Genomic DNA, 16,563 nt, shown 5'->3' on the forward strand with positions numbered 1-16,563 from the left:
AACTAAAAAATCGAACTTCTATAATTAACATGAGCTACATATATATAAAGATATAATATTATTGTGACAAAAAAATATAATATTATTATATATAGTCACTAATAAATAACCGGTGATATTTTTCTACCAAAATACAGTAACATTATTTTAAAATACTTTAATGGTCTCATTTTAAAAATAATATTATAAATCTATATTATAATATATATTATTATACCATTAAAGCCGAAACATAAAAGTTCAGTCGGTCAATTGTTCGGTCGCTCAGTCGAGTTTGGTGAACCTGTTAGTATTCAATCTATGGACGTTTTTAATTTATAACATGTTATGATATATTTTTTATTATCTATTAAACCAAAATATTAATAATTAGGTTAATATCAAAAATTATGTTCGACCTAAATTTTAATTATCCATTTAACGCACTCAATGATTAAAAATTTATTCAGCTGTTAGAAAAAAAATTATTTAACCGCATATATATATATATTCAAAGATTAGAACATATAACATTTTGAGAGATTTGCCAATTTTTATCATAATCACTGAAAATCTGGAACTCCTCCTCAAATTTTATGAAAATTCATACCATTAAATTTCTCAAAAAATTATATCGATTTGATAAAAATTATAATTATAATCTACTATAATTTACCAAAATTTATCAATGTACTTAATTCATTAAAATCTTAAACGGCATTAATTAAATATGATACTTAGATATCTCACACAACTTAAAACAGATTTTCTAAGTTTTAATTTATTTATGATTATGATAATCCGTAAACTTTTTAGATTGTAATGTTTTCAACCTTTTTGGAAAGTTTAACGAATTGCAAATAAAATATCTTTAAGTTGATGTGAAATTCTCAATATTCAAATACAATTCCATTTAAACCAACATAGATTATGAAAGATTTCTACAACAATATAATATACTAAAAAATCCATCATCTATATTGTTCAAACACAATATATCGTTTAAATGCCAATTTTAAAGATTATAGATAATAGCAACTGAAATAACATTAAATTTTTAAATACAATATAAAATTTAAACAAATATCATTCAAATTTTAGAATAACTCAAATCCTGAGTAGAATATATAAAAACTTCAATTAAATACACTTTTAAATTCTAAAATTGATTTGTCTTTGGACGGTACAATCAAACTCCGCCCATCTGAAAATTTAAAATATTTGAAAACCAAAAATACACTTGCCAGCATTTGAAAACCAAAACAAAAATTTCATTTCCCCTCTCTCATTCCTTTTGAAATTTGAAAAACCCTGCGGAGAGAGCATCTAAAATACTCTCATATAATCTCATTCACACCCAACGCCGCATCCGAAAAAATAAAATCATCTATCTCCTCTTGTGCTGTAGGTATATCCAAATTCTAAGCTCATTTCTAATTTTCAGCTTCTGGGTATTTGAATTCATTCTCTTTATGATTCAATCATTGATTTGTTGTATGCACACTCGTAAATTTTGTGACTTTGTTGTTGCAAGTCTGTTTTTGTGTTATTTAGCTTAATCTTAATCTGTCTTGTTGAAATCTTGTTTGGTAATTAGTTTGCTGTGTGAATTAATCTGCATCTGGGGTTTTGCATACAAGTAAATTTGTAATCTGGGTTTGTTGTAATGTATATGTATGTAACTGGTTTGTTAACCCATTTCGATTATTTTGTGTGTAAGTAGATAAAGTTGTAAACTTTAGGGCGGCCTGACCTTGAATTTAGGGCAATGTGTAATTCACCAATGTGTAGCAATAACTAGTCAATTCAGTTGAGTAATTAACCAATTTAAAGATTTTACTAAAGAATGAATAAAGTGAAGGATAATTAAATTTGGGACAATTTTTCATTTTTGTGTGTATGTTTTGGATCTCCCATTGGGAGGAAAAATTGTTGGTTCCACATGAAACGCATAAAAAAATCTACCATAAAAGGGAAGTTATTGTTTCTTTTTTGGTTAATTAGCGAGCATTTTTGAGTTTCTTGTCCACAACTTACAACTCAAACCTAATTCTGTAAACTCATTTCAGAAATGTGAAATTGTTGCTTAATTTGTTTGAATTCTAAAAAAAACTCTGAATTTTATTAGCAACAAACCGTCAATTCCAAAATTTATAAGAGCTTCCTAAAAATCATTATTCTGTGGTGAACTTAGAATCAATCTAATATAGTTTTTCCTAACCTACAGTGTTAGAAAGAAAAGTTTTTTGAAATAAATTGAAGCATAATTGCGTAACGTTGTGAGATCTTTCCAGATGACGTAAGTTTTGTGCACTTATTACAATGTAATTTTTTCTATTTTCTGAATTGGAATGGCTTCTATTCTATCAGTCCCTACCGTAAAGAACTCTAACCCGTACGAAATTATGCATCAAGATTCAAGGCTGTATTTCTTCACAACATATCTTGCTTTGTTTATAGGTTTGTATATGAGTAGGGCTGCATAAGAGTGTATTTAGGTGGTTTTATTTTCATATCCTTTTATCACTTTGTTATAGTTCCTTTTATGAATTATAAGATAAATATGGTTTCAACTTTTTGGACTATGGAGGATGAATATAATACTTGTAACTCTTTAGCATTAAGTGATCAACAACAGTAGTGAAATGTAATTACTTAAATTCACTTGTTTGTAGTAGGTAAACTCATGTGATATTCATGGTTGTCATGTCGGTCGACTAGTCGGCGACTAGTCGACTAAACGGTGAATGGATGTCGACTCAAAGTTGACTAGGTGAATGATGATGTTCGGTCGCTTGGTCGACTAGTCAACGACTAGTTGACTAGTCGAGTTTGGCCACCGACTAGTTGACTATATTTCTGCAATTTGTGTTCTGCATAATTAATTCTGCATAAAGTTTGTTATTTGTTTACTGTACTGCCACATCACATCAGTATCAGTATCACATAACTGATATTTATCAATTGTTAGCTTGATACATATTTTACGTGATCGCGAGTACTTTTCTTTGTTGTTAACTATTTTCGCTTTTCCATAATTCTCTTTAAGTGTCCGATTCTTAATTCCTTAGAATCTGAAATAAAATATTATGGAAGGTACATAATACAAATATATGTATGTGTGTGTATATGTATATAATTTATTTTAAATTTATAATAAATATTTTTTTTTATCGACTAGTCTACGACTAGTCCACGACTAGTCGACTAGCGGGAGGTCTATCGACTCGCCTTGACTCATCGACGTGACAACCATGGTGATATTACTCTGGGCTGTCTTTGAGTGGACAAATTTTGATTTATTTATCGTCCCATATACTGACTATCGCTTTCGTAAACAGGCCACCAGATTTCTGATTGAATGGATGACCTTCCTGATGCTCTTGTCCAATACATTACATCGTACATGAGCAATGCCAAGGATGTGGCATGTTGTAAATGTGTCTCGAAGAGGTGGAAGGACTCGATGCCATATCTGAAGAGCCTATACTTTCCTCGGAACATTTTTGATAACCTCACAGCAGGAAACACACCTGATGGCGTTATAATGCAGATGGTGTCTTCAGTTTGTCAACTAGAGACACTTGTTGTTTATTGTCCTTTCACGAGTGTCGGCCTTGATTCATGGCTATCAGTACAAGGATCATTTCTGAAGAATCTTGAGCTTCGTATGGACAGTCTTGGAGACCAATCCTTTACTGAACCCCCCTCTAAGTTGGATTGTTTAAGGGCTGCATCGAATGTGGAATCACTTAGGCTTTGGGGTGTTTTAATGATACAATCCCCCAATTGGGATTCTTTTGTGAAGCTGAGGAATCTTGAAATTGTTGGTGCAAAATTGGAGGATCCTGCATTGGCAGATTTACTCAAGGCATGTCCCAACTTGACAGACCTTTCTTTAATTGGTTGTGAGGGATTGAGGTCTGTCTCTATCGAGCTTCCACAGCTGCAACAGTGCAAGCTCGATTTTTATGGTTTTGGTGATTGTTCACTTTCTCTTACTTCTCCCAGACTTGAATCCCTTGAGGTTCAAGGTTGTGGCTGGCTTCGGGTTCCTGAGACCAAATTTTTGAGGACCCTCTGTATTGCCAACAATGCTGGTAAACATTTGACTTCCCTTCAATTTCATTGTGCAATTATCAATTAATCATCACCTTTTAACTTTCTACTTGTTACTTTGTATATCTGCTTGATGGCCATGTTTTTTTATAGCAGAATTTTAATAAGCTTAATATTTGATACCTGCAGGGAGAGTTTACATGATTGATTTTGGAAAGTTTTCTGCCCTCGAGTCCTTGTCCATTAGAGGGGTGCAATGGTGCTGGAATGCAGTAAGTAAAGTACTCCAACAGGCAAGTGAAGTAAAAGATCTTTACATGAAGGTGGAATTTACCGGTGATCATGAGGCTCTTCTTCCCTTCCCAGAGATCGACTTTGTTGAATTCTTCAATAATCATCAGAAGTTGCAGAAATTTGACATTCATGGTGCAATGTTTGCTGCTCTCTGCCAGAAGAACAGCCTAAGACATGTAATATTCCAACAGACTGGTGCTTTTGTTAACTATATTTACTAAATATTTGTGGAACTGTTCTGATATAGAAAATCATCTTGTTCATTTGTCTCCAGATTGATTCAACTTTTGTAATTCCATGTTTGGAGGAGGTGGTGGTCACAGTCAGATCCCCACTTAATGCAGAACAGAAAATGAGCACTCTCGAGTCTTTGCTCAAGTATGGAAAGAATCTAAAGAAGATGACTATAAAGATTCTTCAGATGAAGAGCAATCACAGTAGTGCAGATGACTTTTTTGAAGAGATTTGCAGGTTCAGATACATGAATCGCCAGATTATTTCCATAGAATAAACAAATATACAAACCTTTTTAGATCTCATAATTTCCCCATTAGAAATCATTGCTTTGGTTCCTATTTCTCTAAATTGTAGAGATATAGACAAATTTTAGAACATTTTGCCCATTAGAAATATTTGCTTTGTTTCCTTTCTCTAGATTGGTAGAGATATAGACAAATATTAGAACCTTTCTAGATCTAATGATTTACACATTGGAAATCATTGTTTTTTTTTCCCGTTTCTACAATTGGTTGTTCTAACTAATAAAGTTCCTAAATGATTACGATAGTCAGGACATTATTTAAATTTAAAGTGATCAACATTTTTTTTATTTGTGTTCTGTGTTGTGTCTTCTTAAAGATGCTGTACTAATATTTGTTAATTTAGAGAAGTAACATTGAGGAGCATTTCCTTATCAGCGGTACTGGTATCTAATGTTAATGTGAATTTCTTAAGCATTGATATTCGTATATGAAGTGATATGATGCGTTAAGTTATTTTAATCCTGTGTTCTGTTTCTCCTTTTTTCAAATTTGTATTGAGTTGTTTTGATTTTGTGTTCTGTTTTCTCCCTTGCATAAATTTGTAGCAGGCTGCTTGTAATTTTCTTTATATGGTTTGTTGTTCTTTTTTGCCATTCCGATGATTAGATTTTATAACTATTAAAGGTGTCCTTTTGGCTAACATATTTTGTAAACTGAAAGATAGATAATGGAATAAGCAGGTTGGTCTTATGGGAAAGAGGAATTTCAGACTTGGACTAGTTTGCTTTCGTTTTGGTCCTTTTTAAGTTTCTTAAGAAGTTGGGTTGGAAATTGAGACAGAGTTCACAATTTCTACCAAGTGGTCTGAATTTAATGTTTAAATTTCTAAACAGGATGCCAAATGTTCATCTTAAAAACAAATGAAATCACAAAGAATTATCAAGATTGTTCACCGTAATCACCGGGGAAGGTAAACAAGGGGTGTTCCAGTCTAGTTTTATCTTTTCAACTGAAGTAATAGGTATGAGTTGGCATGGTAGCAGGTAAGAATTTTACTGTAGTTTACTTTATGAAGGTGACTTGGTCCTCACATTAAATCTTCACTCCTAGTGAAAGCTGTAGTGTCTTCCAGGAGAGTCTATTTAGAAGACAATTAGTGTCTGCTAATTAATGGCTTACTGTCTCCTACAACAGTGTTCTGTAGTATACAAAGAGGCATGTGCAGAACTCCAAGAGAAAACTCTAAAGGGAGTTTCAAAGCTAAATCAAGTTGAATTTTACAGAACTAGCATGTAAGCATAATTGAGCTTATCTTTTGGTTGACCGTATTTGCCAGAGTTTCTGTGTGTACTAGTGTTGTCATTGCTGCAGCCCTTGCTCGGAGAGTTGGAGAGCAGACATCTTAAAGGAATCCTGCTTATTTACTTTTGTTGCTGGTTCTACATTCAATCTTGCTGGATTCTGTAAAGACAGGTCGCACTAATTTAGATTTATGGAGGACCTTTGAAGTGTGATTCTCTTTGTCAGATGAGAAGATTGATTTTCATTCTGAACAAAGTTCCAGCAGATAAAATTCCCCGTGGTTGACAAGCAAAGAGGGTTTGAATTTTGACAGCTTGATCTCTTGTACTTTGTTGGTCTTCTTGGTGGACCTCTGTTGAAGAGTATTCGTAGTAAAATTCTGTCTGGATGGGTGATTTCTTCGGCAGACACTACTATTTTACAAACAAGTGCCTCTGAAACTGATTTGTAGTCCACATTGTCTTTGTAAAATTCATTGATCTCTGTATTAGTGAAAAACCTATTCGCTTTTCCTCCCACTTACTATTTTGAATATCGATGGTAGTAGGTTTTACACTAATGGATCGGGAAGATCAGATTGGTTCCCTTCTCTGAATGTGGTACTGACATCTGTATCTTTGGTTTCAGACCATTGGTGGCAAGAGTTTGCCGCGTTTTATATTTCTCATCACATTGTTCAAAGCAATCTTCTGTTCTAATACTCCCACAACATTTTAGGTCAGTTAATCTAATCTTCCGGTTCCCTTCTGCTTTCTGATAGCTGCATCAAGAATTCTCAAACTCTGGCATTTGACAAGTCTAGTACCCTGACACTTGTACACTTACCGGATCTTATTTGTCTCGATAGATGAACAACTATTCTCATTCTGCACAGCAGGATACAAAGAATAATACCACAACAAGAACAATCATCAACAAACTAATACATTTCTAGTACGTGTAATAGTTCAGAAACTCAACTGATTCCACGATTCTTCTGTTTCTTTGACAGGCATCAACGCATCCCTAAGTAGGGCTCACTGGAGCCTGATGCAGCATGTGGAGTCTACTTAAAGTGCCAAGTGGAACTTATGAAGTCTCAGATTATCCGTATAAAATGAAACCAGCCGCCTCTTGGTGGGAGCTTCATCATCATCCCATGCCATAGCCTTCTTGTACTGGGTGAGGATTTCTCTTTGAGAGTCGCAAGTAGAATAATTTAGATCATACACCCAGCTAGGCACCTCTGAGACAGTTCCTTCTTATTCAATGTTCTCAACTTCCTCCATGCTGTAATCAAACTGAGAATACCCTGCACTACTCAGCATTTCTTTTGGAATAGTTGCATGTGCAGATTCTGCCCTTTGTAATGCCTCAGATTTATGCACTGCCCCAGTGTCTCCTCTGCTTGAATGTTGCTGTGTGCTGACATAACTTGATAGGCCACATGAAGTGAAGCATATCCAAGGGCTCATCGATTATTGCAATTGCATGAATTAATTGCTAAATCGATTATTTGATTCAATTATGGTACATGTTAAATGCGTAATTTTATTTGTTTATTTTCTGTCTGAGCGGATAGTTTAAATTTTGATTTGTTTTATTCTTTTTAATATATCAAAATTATCTCTTGATTTCGAAATCAATAGTACTTATTTGAACCCAAACAATTTATCTGATTGTAATTATCAAAATATTTAGATTTTGGTACTTTTATAGTTCTGTCGGATTAAAAAATACTGAAAGTTGTGAATGATTATTTTAATTATTTGTAAATTAAAAATGACTTTAAGTATTAATTTTAAAAATAGAGAAAGGTTGTAAAAAATATTATTTTTACAGATATAATTGTGTATTCGGGATTTCTAGAATTTCTAGAAAATTTTATTTTATAATTCTGAAAATATTTTTGGACCCCTAAATTTGTATTCTTAAAATAGTTTTTTGATTTAATAATTGGGAATGTGAGAGTTAATAATATAAATAGCTTTTAAAAACAAAACAAAAGGAAAGAAAACAAAAACAGAGAGCAGGCAGTGCAAATTAGGAGAAATCGGGGAGAAAGGGAGAGAGCAGGGGATAGAGTTTGGGTTTGCTAGAGCAAGCAGAGTCTATCGAGACGCGTGCATTAAAGATTTACAAAAGCAAGCGATTAGTGTGCGAGTAAAGTCATAAATAGTCTCTTAAAGTGAAGTTGTGCCGTAAGATAGTCTAGTAGAATATAGTCATCACAAAAGTTAGCAGAATTGGAGCCAGTCTAGAAGTCTCGAGTAGCACGACTGTGTTATCACTAGTTTTTCTATCACATGCAAGTATTTGTATTCTTAACTTGTATTTACTTCAAGTAATTATACTCTGCTTTTATATTGTAAAGGCAAATATTTCTATTCTTAACTTGTATTTACTGCAAGTCTGCAAGTAATTATACTCTGCTTTTATATTGTAAGGGCAAGTATTTTATCTTTCTCCCGTGATTAAAGATAAGTTGATATCTACAGTTAACAGTATTGGTAGAGTTATATTCTTATCTTGGTTTAATCTGATAATTGGAATGGATACTTAAGTTCTTTCACAATTTACAATTATTATTAACTCTATAGTAGTACTATTTTGATATTATAATAGGGTTAATAATCAAGTGAGTCACCAAAGTGGACTCAATGTATCAAGTTGGTCACTGAACTCAAAACTATCTCAAATTGGTCACTTAAGTCAGTTACATGTATCTTTAAATACGAATTCAAGGAATAAAAGTATTATTTACATAGATTTACACATTATTTTTAAATGTTACGACAACTTAGTACAAGGTTATGACTTCTACTATTTATGATAATATATTTAGATTTTATTAAGTTTATTTGTTATTTATCTTTTATTATATAGTTAATTCCTTTGTTTTAATTAAAAATAAATAACAAATAAACTTGATAAAATCTAAATATATTTTCATAAATGCTAGAAGTCATAACCTTGTCCTAAGTTGTGGTAACATTCAAGAATAATGTGTAAATCTATGTAAATAATACTTTTATTCTTTGAACTTGTATTTAAAGATACATGTAACTGACTTAAGTGACCAATTTGAGACGGTTTTGAGTTCAGTGACCAACTTGATACATTGAGTTCACTTTGGTGACTCACTTGATTATTAACCCTATTATAATATAAGTACGATCTTTTGTCCTCTATTTAAACTTGGGACTTTGAGAGTGTGAATATATGTGGTTGATAGCTAAGATAGCTTGTTGATCCAATTGAGTTATATGACGGTGATTTGAAATAAGAAAAGAAGAGTTTCAGAATATATAAAACTTTAAAGGAGATAAATATATTTTGTGAAGGGGCTAGTGAATAACCAATCCGATAGGCCAATAAGATGCCTATTATGTGCACTAATGCTTGTCACCGGGAGGACCCTAGTGTCGTTACTGGTGGGACTTAGATCCAGTGCGCGGAACGATCTGTCGTCGGTGGGACTTAGATCCAGTGCACGAGACGGAGGACTTTACGTGGATGATCACCCGTATTGTCAATTAATTATACAAATGCATTGAATTATTAATTAATTCAGAAAAATATTATTCTGATGAAAGAATAGTTTAAAGGAAGTGAATTTGAAAGTTTCTATGGAAGATAGTAGGGAATATGAGAGGAGTAATTGTTTCTATTTAAAGCAAAAATAGCCTTTCTATTTCAGCATATTGATTCACTTTGAAGTGTTGCATATCATCTGGATCGCATACGTGTAAAGTTAATGCGTTCGAAGAAATTTTGATTTATAGAAATTGTTTACAGGAGTATTTACTTTTACTTCAAGCTTTTTGATTGAAATTAATATTTATATCTTGTGCCTCTTGTCTTGTATATACTTGCTGAGCATTATTGCTTACTCTTGCTATTATTTCTAACCCTTTCAGCCAGGGATTGAGATGATCGCCTGTATAATCTGCGCGTAAGAGTAAAGCTAAGCTAGATTGTTAGGGATTTAAGTTTCATCTTGATGTTCAGGTAGTGCATCTAGGGAGATGTCCACGAGAATAGTTCTGGTTAGAATTGTTTAACTTCAGTTCAGTTGTATAGTAAATTTATTTATTTGGTTACTAGATATTCTTCTCATCGAAGTCTACCTGGTAATGTAGTTTAAGCTGTAATAAGATTTTATAGTGGTTTCTGATTTCAATGTTGTAACCTACTTGCGATCCTGTTTTTAGGGGGTCAAAGTGATTTTAATTTAAATCTCTGTTAAAATGTCCAGACTTTTAAATATATGTTTTATCTTCTTCAAAAAATACGGGTTTTAAATATTTTTCTTTTAGTGGCACCAAATCCAAACCCCCGGATTTGTGGAATGTCACACTTGCGCTTGTTTGTTTCAGTGGTTGAAGGCACCACACTCACAAAAATGCATCCTTATTTCTCCAGTACCTTCATTTCTCTAAGTTTTTCTCTATTCTTGCATCAAGGTCTCACCCTAGCTCACCACACATTCACCTTCACTTACTAAGGTGGTACTCACATCCTCTCCTTTTTTCTCGGTGGAAGAAATATCTAGCCTGTCACTCACTTCGTCTCCTTTTGCCTGCTTTGAAAGCAGCCTCTCCTCAACCTCACTTGCACTCAAACCTAGAGGTGCATAAACTATGATATCTATAAATAGTAGTTGATGAAATAGTTAGATGTTCAAGTTGAGTATCAACTACTATGGGAGAATCATTCATAAATAGCTGTGAGATAGCCGTTGATCGTTCATTAATAGCTATCAAAGGATAACTACTGTTAAGCTTATTTTTTGATCGTTCATTAATAGTCATTGATATTGTTATTTATACAATTGTAAAATCTGTGGAGATTGATTTTGAAGATTTAACCACAGGCTCCACAACTGCATCAGAAATTAATATATGATGATCCAACAAATCTTGAGAAAACTGATCATCAATTGTTACTATTGATTCCTCCATGAGATAAAGAGACGGAGAATTTGGTTGAGGGTTGTTGTAAATTAAATCAACACTCATCATTTGGATATCTGAGATGGAAGAAGTGTTTCAATATGAAAGGTGGAAGGGGTCTATGACTCCACATTTACAGGAGCCACATCAACCTGAATTTGATATTGCACTGGCACAAAATCTGTGACTTTGATATTTCAGTATTGTTTGTGATTTATGCCTCTTTCTTGGTCTACTTTTGTAGGGTTGGGGCAGTGTTAGGTTAGATGTGTCCCATGCCCTCTTGTATTGTGCTCTCGGTTGGGAGCTCTTTTCAATAAACATCTTTTTGAGAAGATGTTGTTAGGGATGTACTTATTTTGATATTAATCACCACATCTTTAAAATTCAACTAAAAATGGGAGACCGATGGAGTTCTGTCGTTAGGATCCAATGTCCCCCATCACCGGAATCCTGATCCGTTTAAGGTTAGTAAACAAGTAGCAGGAAAGAAAACAAACGTGATTTCAGTCGGGAACGAACTAAACTATGAGACCCTGAGGAAGACGAAATTTTTCGACGAGGCCTTCTTTGGCTTGAGCTTGAACTGTAATAAGGTTGCATTTCTCAGAGAGGTGACTCAGCATAATATGGTTGATGATATTTGTGGAGAGCCCATATTGTACGAATTCTGGAACTCGTCGGGTTAAAAAGGCGGTGAAGGGTTTCCATAATAGTTACATGCGATCTGGGCAACCAGTCTGTACAACTTAATCCTGAATGTATTGTTTGTGGGCATACAAGTAGGAAAGTTGGCTTCGATCGGGAGAATTATAAGAAAAAACAAAAATGCCAGAGATGAATCATCGGATTTTTTACTCATCGTGTGTGTCTTTTACTTAATGATAAGTTCTTTTTCAGAGGAGATGAAAATCAAGTCGTTGCCGTATGGTGGTAAATGATTCCCTGGCGGCGACGCCAACTGAAGGCCATAGGGATTTAGCGATGATCTGTAGCTATCATGGTGATCGTAGTCCTTCTTGATTATTTTCGGCTTAAATAAAACTTCTTCTCTTCTCTTCCTTCTCCTATTTATATATGCTATGGATGTTTATGATGTTTACGTGGCTAGTCTAGTTCATAGATGGGTGAGAGGGATAAGCTATATGTGACAGGTGGGAGTCAATCCCAATTTTCTGGGATGACCTGGTATAGGAGCGATCGTCACGTGTCCAGATGCTCATATGCTTAGGGAAGTAAACGAGGAATCCGCGAGACGTTTTGTCACATGTTATGTGAGGCCTACGGCTCGCCTTTGTGATGGCCGTAGGCTTGCGTGAACCGTAAGCTGTAGGCTGGGTCTGTTCGGGTTTGCAGAGGTCTTCGGCTTCACGGGCCATGAAACAACAATTTTGATTTTTGAAAATAAATTATATAAAAATATCAATTTTCAATTTTATTATTTAAAATAATCGAAATTAATATTGCAACTAGGGGTGTACACGGTTCGGGTTGGGCGGGTTGATGGAATTTATTAAATCAACCCAATTATTTCGCATTTTCAAAATTTCAACCCGACCGAAACTGAATAAATTTGTAACCCAACCCAATTTGTAGTACTTCGATTTAGATCTGTTTGGTTGGGTTAATAAATTATATAACTAGAACGGAAAGTCTCAGGATCTTAAATATTGAAAATGGTTAAGCAAATATTATAATAGCTGGTATCAAATAGGTCTTGAACATACAATTTTTTACACTAAAAATTACTTTTACAATCTTGTCAAAGACATTAAATTGAATTCGGTTAAAAAAAAGTAGTAACAAATATATTCATGAATTTAATCTCATACTCTCATTCATGTTTGTTTGCTACTTAAACAGATAAATTTAAGACCATAAATATACTCATGTAACAAACAAACAATATTCATGTTTGTGTGCCCCTAAACAAACATAATAATGAAATTTTATCTCATATTGTCATTCATAAATTCAATCTCATATATATTTAAATTGCAAATAAAAATTACAATATTAAATTTAAGGAGAACACACCTAACAATAAAATTAAATGGACTAGACTAATATGTGATGGCATGGATAAGTTTAATATGTTCTCAATTTTTTAAATCGGATTGAGTTGGATCGGTTTATAAAACCCGAAACCCATGTCCAACCCAACTAAATCGGATTAATACCTTTTCAATCCAATTATTTATCGATTAAAAAATTTCGGACTGAATCAGACGAAATATGGTCGGTTTAGATCGGTTTGATCGGTTTCACCTACCCGTTTACACCTATAATTGCAACATACGTGACTTGATTTTGACCTGTGTGTGCTTCGCTAAGCTTAAGGTTTACTTTTCAATTTCTAGTAATGTATTACATATTCTAAAGGGGTGCCTAGACAAGTCTAAAAACGATGTCAAAAATAGAAACGAAATGCAGCATTCGGTCTGGAATATACAAGTAGTTTGTAACGTACAAATGTATGGTGGAGGCAAAAATAATAACCATGTTTTGCATGGTCGGCCATAACCATGTATTTCTTCTTCTTCTATAAAGGGTAATCAAGTAGCATTCATTTTTCACTAGAATCTCAACGAAAATGACACAAAGCTGGTAAATGTATTTTTTTTATACTCCCTCCGTTTCAAAATGGATGACGCTTTGACTTTTTACACATATATCAAAGTGTTTTGACCAAGTATCTAGAATCATCAATTCTTTTAAAAAAAAATTATACTTTGAAATTTTGACTATATACTTTTATTTAAAAAAATAAAATTTTAAAAATAATAAATATAAATACATGGTCAAAGGATCTTAAAATACGTGCAAAAAATCAAAGCGTCATGCATTTTGAAACGGAGGGAGTATCATACTCCCTCCGTCCCATATTAAATGACCTTGTTTGACTTTCACGGAGATTAAGAAAAAAGTAGCGAAAGAAAATAAGTTTAGTTGAAAAGTGGGTAAAGTGATAGACCTATCAATATTTTAATAGATAGTGAAGGAAAATAGTAGGTGTAATAGTGTTTGTTTAATAAGAAAGAGTATAAAATAGAGAGGTAGTGGGTGTAATAGTGAAAAGTAGTGTTCAAAAATAATAAGTATGATAGGTTCATTTTTTTTGGTACGTCCTAAAAAGGAAATGAGGTCACATAAAATGAGACGGGGGAGTAGTATTAACCTCCTACGAAACGTTAGTTTTTTTTAGTGCTATATTACGGGAATTTAAACCTCAGAAACGGGGCGAAGGTCTAAACTTCAATTAATAGGAAAAGTTGGTTAATTTTAGATGGACAAAACATACAGAGAGAAGTGTATGGATATGAGAAGAGTTTTTTGATTGTATTATATCGATAGAAGTGTATGGATATGAGAAGAGTTTTTTGATTGTATTTTATCATCGATATGGGGCTCCCAGCCCAGTTTAAACTTACTAAAGGGTTATTTGGCAACGGCTTAAAAGCTGACATCTGGTTTTATAAGTTAGAAGCACTTATTTTGTACTGTTTGTATGAAAAGTCAAAAAGCATTTATAAAAAGGTTAGGAATGCTAACTTTTGTTCCAGAATTTCTTCTTATTTATCAAACACTTTAATCATTTATAAGTCTTAACTTGCTTCTAACTTCTACTCCACTTATTTATTGTAAGCAAGAACCACTTATTTTAAGCTGGTCCAAACGGCCCTAAATGCAACCAGACACATGTCAGGTCTAACAAGTGTCTAACTAATTTTGACCACACGTCTAACCATAAAACAAAACAAGTTTATGATAAATTTCATTTATCTCTAAGCTAATCTTAGACCTCATGCATGAAAGATGAGGTGACCAGGCAGTAATAATGATTTAGGAAGTGGGAGCATATTGGTTGAGATGTAAAAACGTGTTGCTATGGTAATCTATAATTTGTCATTTTCTTAACCAACTTAATCTCGAGCATCGGATTATTTAAAATATTTATAATATATATAATTCTCGCCATAAAAAGGTTTTTGCAACTTAATATTAAATTCAACGGCCAACAACAAAGTATCGAAAACTCAAAATACTAGAGAGAGACGCAAATACAAGCAGCCCACCGAGACACTACAATTTTGCAGGCAGGCTTATATAGTCAATATGATAATGATAGTCCAATAAGCAAGATTGAGAGCAAGTCCAGCTATTCTAATCGTAAATATAATGTAAAAAATATGTCATATTGATTTAGGAATACAGGTGACTAACTTCAATTTCAACTATGTGAATAATCTCAATTATATATTTAATATTTTATTATTAAAAGTGTTCTTTCATTATTAAAGACAATCATTAATATACTTATATAAAAGAGAAGCGAGGGGCGTGTAGGTGGCGTCTCTCACATCGCTCAGGGCCGTGTAGGTGGCGCCTCTCACATCGCTCCGTTTTATATTTCTAATTTTCTGGAATTTTTGTATGGAGTTTTTGTATGAAAAATATCAAAAATTAGAACTACCTTTTTTTAATTTCGGGTATATTAGAAGCAAGTTTCAGAATCTGATTTTGTTTCAGATTATTTATGGAATATAGTATCTTCAAAGTTTTAATCTGATTTTGTTTCAGATTATTTATTTTTGGAAAAGAGTAGCACACAAGTCTCTCTGCACCTATAAATACCACTACAGATTGTAGGGTTTTGGATCATAAACACAACCTCCTCTCTTTAAATACCACAATCCTACCTCTATCTGGTAATAGTTCTCTTGCTCGATTTCTAACTCGGTGGTGCCGTTCTTCTGCAGCGATAAGCGAATGTTGTTTATACAATATCAAAAAAATAAAGGTTGTTGTAAGAAAATGTAGTTATAGACCCCTATGTGGGAGTCGACAAATCCAAACACGAGAAAAGAATATAGTCTTTACATGATATTGATGGATGATATCAATAAATTAATTATTAGTGATGTATGTCTGTTGGTTTTTATTCTACAAATATTAATACTGAATCATTAATATTATTTTTACAGGCCGCCGCAACGCGCGGCTTCTCAACTAATATAAAGTAAAGAGAAAAAGAGAATGTTGAGAGAGAGAAAGAGAATGTATATAACAATTTGTTATAAAATATAGAATAAGCCAACGGGAGAGGTACCTTGAAAATAATGCTCGTAAATGTTGTCATTATATTTGGATCAAATTTTTTCATCTACTCCTCTGAATTTTAATTTAAAACACTATTTCAGTGTATCTTGGACTTAGCTCTAACAAGTATTAAACAAAAGAGAAATAACATCAAGTTGCAATGAGAGTGAAGAGAGATGATTGAATTCAGAGTTCCAGGGTTCAAAATCAAGCAGTGGACCTCTCTTGTCGCTGTGCTGGTAGAATCAACAGCAGCACCTCCATTTGGTATCAAATCAATTGCTATTTTTTATTATTTTTCTTCAATTATTTCCTTCAAGTGCACAACCTATTTCATTTATAATATCGGCATCTTCTTCCAATTGGACGAGTGCTTCTTCCACTAATTATTATTTTTATTATTACTTATAAAG

The 16,563-nt window shown here is 33.2% G+C and overlaps 1 protein-coding gene across 1 annotated transcript; it reads left to right on the plus strand.

The window, feature by feature from the left end:
• The first annotated feature begins 1,234 nt into the window (after positions 1-1,234).
• LOC108192574 (F-box protein At1g10780) lies at positions 1,235-5,049 on the plus strand. The gene is made up of 4 exons (XM_017372955.2): positions 1,235-1,387; positions 3,321-4,079; positions 4,228-4,508; positions 4,607-5,049. Exons 2-4 carry the CDS (start codon positions 3,341-3,343, stop codon positions 4,841-4,843), a joined length of 1,257 nt encoding a protein of 418 aa, XP_017228444.1. The 5' UTR covers positions 1,235-1,387; positions 3,321-3,340; the 3' UTR covers positions 4,844-5,049.
• The last annotated feature ends 11,514 nt before the right edge of the window (positions 5,050-16,563 follow it).

This window comes from Daucus carota, chromosome 9 (assembly GCF_001625215.2).
Source record: "Daucus carota subsp. sativus chromosome 9, DH1 v3.0, whole genome shotgun sequence".
NCBI classification, from domain to species: domain Eukaryota; kingdom Viridiplantae; phylum Streptophyta; class Magnoliopsida; order Apiales; family Apiaceae; genus Daucus; species Daucus carota.

Bases quoted from the DNA above. Each gene is read 5' to 3' on its own strand.
- LOC108192574 (XM_017372955.2), top strand. From the start codon at position 3,341: ATGGATGACCTTCCTGATGCTCTTGTCCAATACATTACATCGTACATG. The intron at 4,080-4,227 runs GTAAACATTTGA...TGATACCTGCAG, and splicing joins CTGTATTGCCAACAATGCTG to GGAGAGTTTACATGATTGAT. The intron at 4,509-4,606 runs GTAATATTCCAA...ATTTGTCTCCAG, and splicing joins AGAAGAACAGCCTAAGACAT to ATTGATTCAACTTTTGTAAT.